This window comes from Populus nigra, chromosome 4, assembly GCF_951802175.1.
Source record: "Populus nigra chromosome 4, ddPopNigr1.1, whole genome shotgun sequence".
In the NCBI taxonomy this organism is placed as follows: Eukaryota; Viridiplantae; Streptophyta; class Magnoliopsida; order Malpighiales; family Salicaceae; genus Populus; species Populus nigra.
Genome location: NC_084855.1, coordinates 21,692,891 through 21,700,076, shown reverse-complemented (window position 1 = coordinate 21,700,076; position 7,186 = coordinate 21,692,891). Strand labels below are relative to the sequence as shown.

General features: G+C 36.1%; 1 protein-coding gene across 1 annotated transcript; it reads left to right on the top strand.

The window, feature by feature from the left end:
* Nucleotides 1-5,997, top strand: LOC133692098 (cyprosin-like). Its single transcript, XM_062112789.1, has 13 exons — nucleotides 1-439; nucleotides 684-744; nucleotides 827-921; nucleotides 998-1,110; nucleotides 1,220-1,388; nucleotides 1,486-1,525; nucleotides 1,646-1,710; nucleotides 3,062-3,175; nucleotides 3,356-3,420; nucleotides 3,540-3,696; nucleotides 3,775-3,894; nucleotides 4,680-4,768; nucleotides 5,653-5,997. Exons 1-13 carry the CDS (start codon nucleotides 68-70, stop codon nucleotides 5,735-5,737), a joined length of 1,545 nt encoding a protein of 514 aa, XP_061968773.1. The 5' UTR covers nucleotides 1-67; the 3' UTR covers nucleotides 5,738-5,997.
* Nucleotides 5,998-7,186: the final 1,189 nt, after the last annotated feature.

Below are 7,186 nucleotides of genomic sequence, written 5' to 3'. Positions count from 1 at the left end.
AATTTCCTAGCAATTTTTAATTTCCTCGGCTTCTCCCTCTCCTCTGGTTCACAGTCTCGACTCAGCTATGGGTACTCAGTTCACTGCCATTTGGATAGCTCTTCTCCTTTCGTTCCCGGTGGTTCTGTATTCACGCGATGATGGGCTGATGAGAATTGGACTAAAGAAGAAGAGATTGGATCAACTCGGTCGTCGGGTTGTACCTGGATCAGTCAACTTCATTCCCAAGGAAGAGGGAGGAGGAGCTTCCAAACCTGCAGCTACCAAAAAGTATTACAATATCGGGGAAACCGAAGCCGATATTGTTGCACTAAAAAACTACTTGGATGCTCAGTATTATGGTGAAATTGCTATTGGCACACCTCCTCAAACTTTCACTGTTATATTTGATACAGGAAGCTCTAATCTTTGGGTGCCCTCGTCAAAATGTTATTTCTCGGTTGGTCCCTTCCTTCCTTCGAGACTCTTTGGCATTATTGTGGTTGGGTTTTTTCTTTTAAGTGTTTTTAGGTGATTTTTGATGATTTTGATACGAGGATGTAAAAACCATCGAAAAGTTTTCGATGATTTGATGCTTTTCAGATAAAAAAATCACTTTGAATTTCAACAGCATTACCAAACTCACAGTTCCTTCAAGTTGTTGCCTTTTGTTACGTTAATAGTTTACTGTCATCTGGGTGCAGCTTGCTTGCTATTTCCATTCCAAGTATAAGTCCAGTGCGTCAACAACCTACGTCAAGAATGGTATGATCATTTTCCCTTTGTTCTAGGAACTTACTGCTTTAAAGGTTGCAATGTTTTTCTTGAGATTTTTTCATTGACGCAGGCACCTCTGCTGCAATTCAATATGGAACTGGTTCAATTTCTGGTTTCTTTAGCCAGGACAGTGTTGAAGTTGGTGATCTTGTTGTTAAGAATCAGGTAAACGATAATGCTTTTTTAATTGTTTCAGTTAATTATTGTTGCTGGTGTTCTTAATCTGTGCTACTGTTATTAGGGTTTTATCGAGGCAACAAAAGAACCAGGTGTCACATTCTTGGCTTCCAAGTTTGATGGTATACTTGGACTTGGGTTTCAAGAAATCTCAGTTGGAAATGCTGTTCCAGTTTGGTGAGTAGATTGTTTTCTTTTAGTTTAAGAATTTTTAAATTATTTTTGCCGTTCCTTGTTATCATCTCTATTTGTAATTATTATTATTATTATTATGCAATCCTTGTAGGTACAATATGGTTAATCAAGGTCTTGTTAAGGAAAAAGTTTTTTCATTTTGGTTGAACCGCAATGTTGAAGGGGAAGAAGGGGGAGAAATTGTGTTTGGTGGGGTGGATCCTAATCATTACAAGGGCGAGCACACATATGTTCCTGTGACTCATAAGGGGTATTGGCAGGTTAGACTCCATAATATTTTCATTATTTGCGCAATTTTCCTTGCCTATTTATAATCTCTTGTTTTTCTGTTCTGTTACCTGTTTCCCTAATTCGCAGTTTGATATGGGAGACTTGTTGATTGGCACTGAAACAACTGGTAATTATACAAAGCTTACTGTGCATGCTTATCATCTAGACTCTGGGGACATTAGCTTCTTGACAGATTTGGTGTAAATGTTTGTTTTATGGTATTGAGAGATATGAATATTGTTTTCAGGATTGTGTGCTGGTGGGTGTAAAGCAATTGCTGATTCTGGAACCTCTTTGCTGGCGGGTCCAACAGTACGTAATTTTGGCAGCTATATGTCCTTATTTTCCCTAGTGAACTCCTACATAACATGCTTAGTTGCACATTGCTGCAAATGCAGTTCAATGCGTTATTATCTTTTATAAATGATTTACTACATGACCACTATTTGTAGTAAAATGTCAAATGTGAAAGCAGATGAGTTATTATTGCATTACAAGATTGGATTATTACATTATTTGAAATATCATTGTTTGCGTGTTTGAATCTCTTAACATTTTTCTTGATAAAAAAGAAAACTTGAAGAAATGATAGAATATTATGAAGGGAGACTGAAACATCCTTCTGAACAACAAAATTCGAAACAGAAGAACTCTCAATGTAGAACATCGTAAAGATGCTATTCCATATATACTCCCAAAGTAAAACATAGTAAAGATGCTTGAAAAGTATTCTATCCTATGGTAATTCCCGGAGGGAAATTGATCTTGATATTCTAGAATTTTTCTCCTTTCCCAAACTTCATATCACCACTAACATAGTGCGCTTATGAAGAGTCTTTGATTCACAAACTCCATATCACCACTAACATAGTGAACTTTTGAAGAGTCTTGAAATCCTTATCCCTTCCAAAATTGAAAAGGGCATCAATCCACATCTTTTATCACATATGAAAAGGGCTATTCCTTATGCTACCAAAAGCCATGGAACAATACAAAAAAGATGACCCTATGTTTCTGCACTGTCAAGGAGCGCAACTTTTAATGTTACAATATATGGATGCAGACCACAAATCATGTGGAATACTTCATTATGATACTCTTATGATATCTTCGCTCTACCATTGGCTTGGCATAGCTCATCTACCAGTTTCAGAAAGCCATCTATCATGTTTAACAGCCTTATCTTCTGAAGTGTGTCCCAAGACGGGTTTCATATTTATTTTTATTTTCAAATTTGAAGTCTGTGATCTATTTGTTTTCTCTATAAACCAATGTGGTGATGAGGCTGCAATAAATTCTCCAAGAATGTGTTTGGTTTTCTAGCCACTTTGCTGTCATTTGAATTGAGCACATGACGCACTATACAATTCAGAAATTTAGAGTGAATTATTACTGCTTCATTTTGCCAGGGAATATGGTGGGTTTTTTTTTCCACTTTCTTGGCCTTGGATTTTGATACATCTGTGTGTTTCAGAGGGATAGTAGTTATCACTTCTAAAAGTGTTTCACCATGCAAGTGCAAGGAAAAAAGATGTCACTTAGTGATATAATTATATTATCTGTTGGTTGGACATGGCTTAGCTTCAGTTGGTTTTGCAATTATGTTATCGCTGACTTGGGAAGATCTTTTATTTGATTTTACCATGTCATTTCACATTTTCAGACTGTGATCACTCAAATTAATAATGCGATTGGAGCCTCTGGCATTGTAAGTGAAGAATGCAAGACGGTGGTTGCACAATATGGGAAAATTATACTGGAAATGCTGGTGGCTCAGGTGAGCATTATAGATTCTTAGTTTTTCTTACATTCTGATAGCATGTCCTTCCATCTTATGGTAGTGGGAGAACGGAAATTTTTGTTCTGTTATTAGGCTGGCTAACTTTATTTTGAAAATCATTTTAATGAAGCGGCTTCTGTTTTGTTCCACCTTTTCAGTTATCTTTCTATTTTGTAGGCTCAACCACGAAAGGTGTGCTCTCAAATTAGCTTCTGTACTTTTGATGGGACCCAGGGTGTCAGGTCAGGTTCAACTCATTGTTTCTGTTAATATGATCAACATGCTATATATGTTAGTTATTTGATAGGACACTTCTGCTGCACCAATGAAATCATTAATTAAGTCAACTCTATGGTTTCAGTATGAACATTGAGAGTGTGGTAGAAGAAAGCTCAGACAAATCATCAGATGGTCTGCATGATGCCATGTGTACTGCTTGTGAGATGATGGTTGTATGGATGGAGAATCGGCTCAGGCTTAATGACACTGAAGATCAGATTCTGGATTACGTGAATAATGTAAGTTTGCTTCATCTTCTTTTAGTTCTGTGGAGGAATTGTCCTTGTGACAACTCATGCCAACAATTGCGACTGCAGCTCTGTGACCGATTGCCCAGTCCAAATGGAGAATCAGCAGTTGAATGTAGCAGTCTATCCTCCATGCCCAGTGTCTCATTTGAAATTGGTGGTAAATTATTTGAACTGTCACCTGAGCAGGTATGGCAATTTTGTTCAGTATATTTATTATGCTCCAGCTATTGTATTCAAAATTTTTCATATTTCATTTCATGTAACTTAATTAAGCTCGAAGGTAGTCGGTTAATTGCCAGGGTTGACCTGTCTATTGAAATTTAATTTTGTTGCACTCCTCTCCATTGAAATGTCTGTCAATCTACCTCGTGGAAATATTCTGTCATGTCCTTTTTCATATACAAATATGATCTCTGGTATCTGTAACATTTCTGGATTTATTATCCCTTGAATGGTTCAGATGTTCAGTGGGACTTTCCTCTGTGTATGTATATCAGGGCATACATATGTGTTTTATCCTAGATGTGTTGTCGCCGGTACCCTGAGGCACTCCTATGGTGGCAGCAACAAACAGATGCCACCACACAGCTAAATACACATTTTATGGCTAATTATGTGGCTCTGTGTCAAATTACAACCATGAGATTAATCAATGACAGAGCTGGCATAGGAATGGGTGATAGTAGATACTCATATCAAGAGAGAAAGAGTGAAGGGGCAGCACTTCTCTTGCAAATCAATTTATAAAACTCAACAAGTTAAACTGCTGACTCTAGATATGTTCCCTAGAGTGGATGTGTGGTTGTTTTGATAAACTAATCAACTCTGTCTACACTAAGCATATTTTAACTGTCTATGTATAGTGCCAATGTTTTCTTTTTTAACTTTTTTTCTTTTTTGTTATTTTTACTATGGTATTGTGGTTTTGTTTTTCTGGAAACACTCTGAATGGTGGTGCTGTGGATCAACAGTATGTACTTAAAGTGGGAGAAGGAGTTTCAGCTCAATGCATCAGTGGATTTACTGCTTTAGATGTTCCTCCTCCTCATGGACCTCTATGGTATTTATCTCTCCTATTGTTTCTTATATAATCTTATAAATTCATATTAAACACTAGATTGGTGATATATGCATTGGCTACTGGTTCTGATATAATCTTAAATCTACAGAATCTCAGAAATTGGCCCTCAAACTCCCATCTAGTGTTTGGCTAAAATAAAATCTCATATGGCACGTAGTCATTGGAAAAACATAAAAGAACCACGACTAATAGATTATAGATATCAAATATAGTCTTTGATTGTAAGGGTTTCAAGCTTTCCTTCCATAATCTCTCTTCCTGGTTGTCTGTTGGTCCCTTTCTTACATGAATCAACCATGGGCATCCAGGGAAGGGAAGCATCATCAGAATTACAGAAACTCTTTCTCAAATTCCCATTTAGCATTATTGAAAAAATGGCAATGAACCCTTCCAACCAACCTAAACAACGCTGTTATAGTTTTTCTCTGGGTCTGATCTTGTTAGTTGGACTTTATCGGTCTGTTCATGCGCTAGCTTCTAGCTTGTATTATGCTGTGTAATGCTTCAGAGATAGTATTTGCCTTCTCCGGTCTATCAGGAAAAACAAACAAATCAATTTGATTAACAATAAGACTTTATTTTTTCCCTTAACCAATGACATTGTGTGCTGTCACCTCTCTCTCTCTGCGTGAAAATCTGTCCACTCATCAAAGTAGCATAGCTAACAGGTTTATTTTCTAGCAATTGAAATTGTATGGTACAGATACTGGTGTTCTACTATTCCTAGTTTTGTGTTAGTGAGTGGCTGCAACCAGAAGAATAGCGTTAAATGATTTTTACTAATCAGCATGAAGATTTTCTTCAAATAATTTGCTTATGAGTACTGCGGAACATTATCTTATGATTTTGCTCGTGGGATGCAGGATCTTGGGAGATGTTTTCATGGGACGGTATCATACAGTGTTTGACTATGGGAACCTGACAGTTGGATTTGCTGATGCAGCTTAAAGTGAATTTCCTCGGCGTCTCGTAGTTTCACTGCCACTTACATTTGTACTGGTATTAGCTTGACTGTGTGGACGACTTTATACACTGCTGTTTGTAAATAAATGTGTAATGGAAAGAGTTCTGTGTCATCTTCACAATGATCTGTGAACCTAGTTTGAACTTGAAGATGGAAGAGAGTGGGTTTAAGGCTATATAAACAATCCTGTCCCCTAAGGCATGTAATCGTCTTCTTCTTCATAAGAAAACATCGTTCTTTTCAAGCTTTACTCTCTGTCAACACACAACCTAGCCTTCTAAGGCTTCTAAGGCTCCTTTTCTTCATTATTAGGGCTAATTTAAGCATTAAAGAGTCCCTTAAACTCATAAATAAAACTTGTTTTCGGAGGTATTTCAGTTGCTCGAGCCCATCATTCTATACCTTCTATCTCACTACAGCCTCAAAAAGACCATATAATCTTAGTGAGAATTCCAGCAACCTCATCAAATGGCAAGCTTAACCATGCGCACTAATTCATCCACTAAAAAGAAGGGGATAGAACGTGGACAGGTGGTTATGGCAAGATGGATGAATAATAACAATATAATTGTAATTCATGTGATATTAAAACGAGACAGATCACCTTGGAAAACCACTGTAGCTCTACACTAAAAGACATTGTTCACTGTAATAATATAATAATGTTTGTAGCTCTCCATGCATTAAAGTTTTTTCACATAACTCATTTTTTATAACCAAATATATGGGGACAAAGTATTTTTGTAACTTGATTGTATAGTACCCTTGAAAACAAAAAAAAAAATTAAATTTAGTGTCAAGGGATATTTTTATATTTTCACAATGGTTTTTTTACTATTATAATTTAAGTTGAAGGACAATTTGATATTTAATCAAATATAAAAAATAATAAACAATTAAAACACATTGTAAAATGACAAAAATATCCTTAAAATCAAGAATTCTAAACATAGAGTGAAGGGATTTGTTGGCGTTTTCACAATAATTTTTTTTGTAATTATAAATTCAGCTTAGAGGCACTTTGATATTTAATTAAATAAAAATTTTAAAAAAACAAGCACGTGTGGTACACTAGGAGGCGCGTGCGGCGCCTCACAATATCCAAAAATGCAATTCTAACATGTCATTGGAAGTGACGCCGCGTTCTTTTCCTATTAGTGCGACACATGTATCCGGTGGTGGTCTGGTTCGTTGCTGGTGAGTTTTCTTTTTTCTTTCTCCTTTTCTCTCTTCTCCCTAAAAAATTACAGCTTAACCCTTGGTTGTTGGTATTTCAACTTCATTCATTATTCTTTTGGTTTGTAATTTTTTATCTTGGCTTTTTTGTAAAAAAATTATTTGTTTTCAATTTTATCCTTCAATCCCATTTTACCAAATATTATATTCTCTAATTTGGTCCTTATTTTTTGAATTTTTATTTTTTTTTCCTTGAT

Excerpts from the sequence above, each read along its gene's own strand:
- LOC133692098 (XM_062112789.1), top strand. The coding sequence starts at position 68 with ATGGGTACTCAGTTCACTGCCATTTGGATAGCTCTTCTCCTTTCGTTC. Across the intron at positions 440-683 it reads CGTCAAAATGTTATTTCTCG|CTTGCTTGCTATTTCCATTC; the intron begins GTTGGTCCCTTC and ends ATCTGGGTGCAG. Across the intron at positions 1,526-1,645 it reads GATTGGCACTGAAACAACTG|GATTGTGTGCTGGTGGGTGT; the intron begins GTAATTATACAA and ends TATTGTTTTCAG.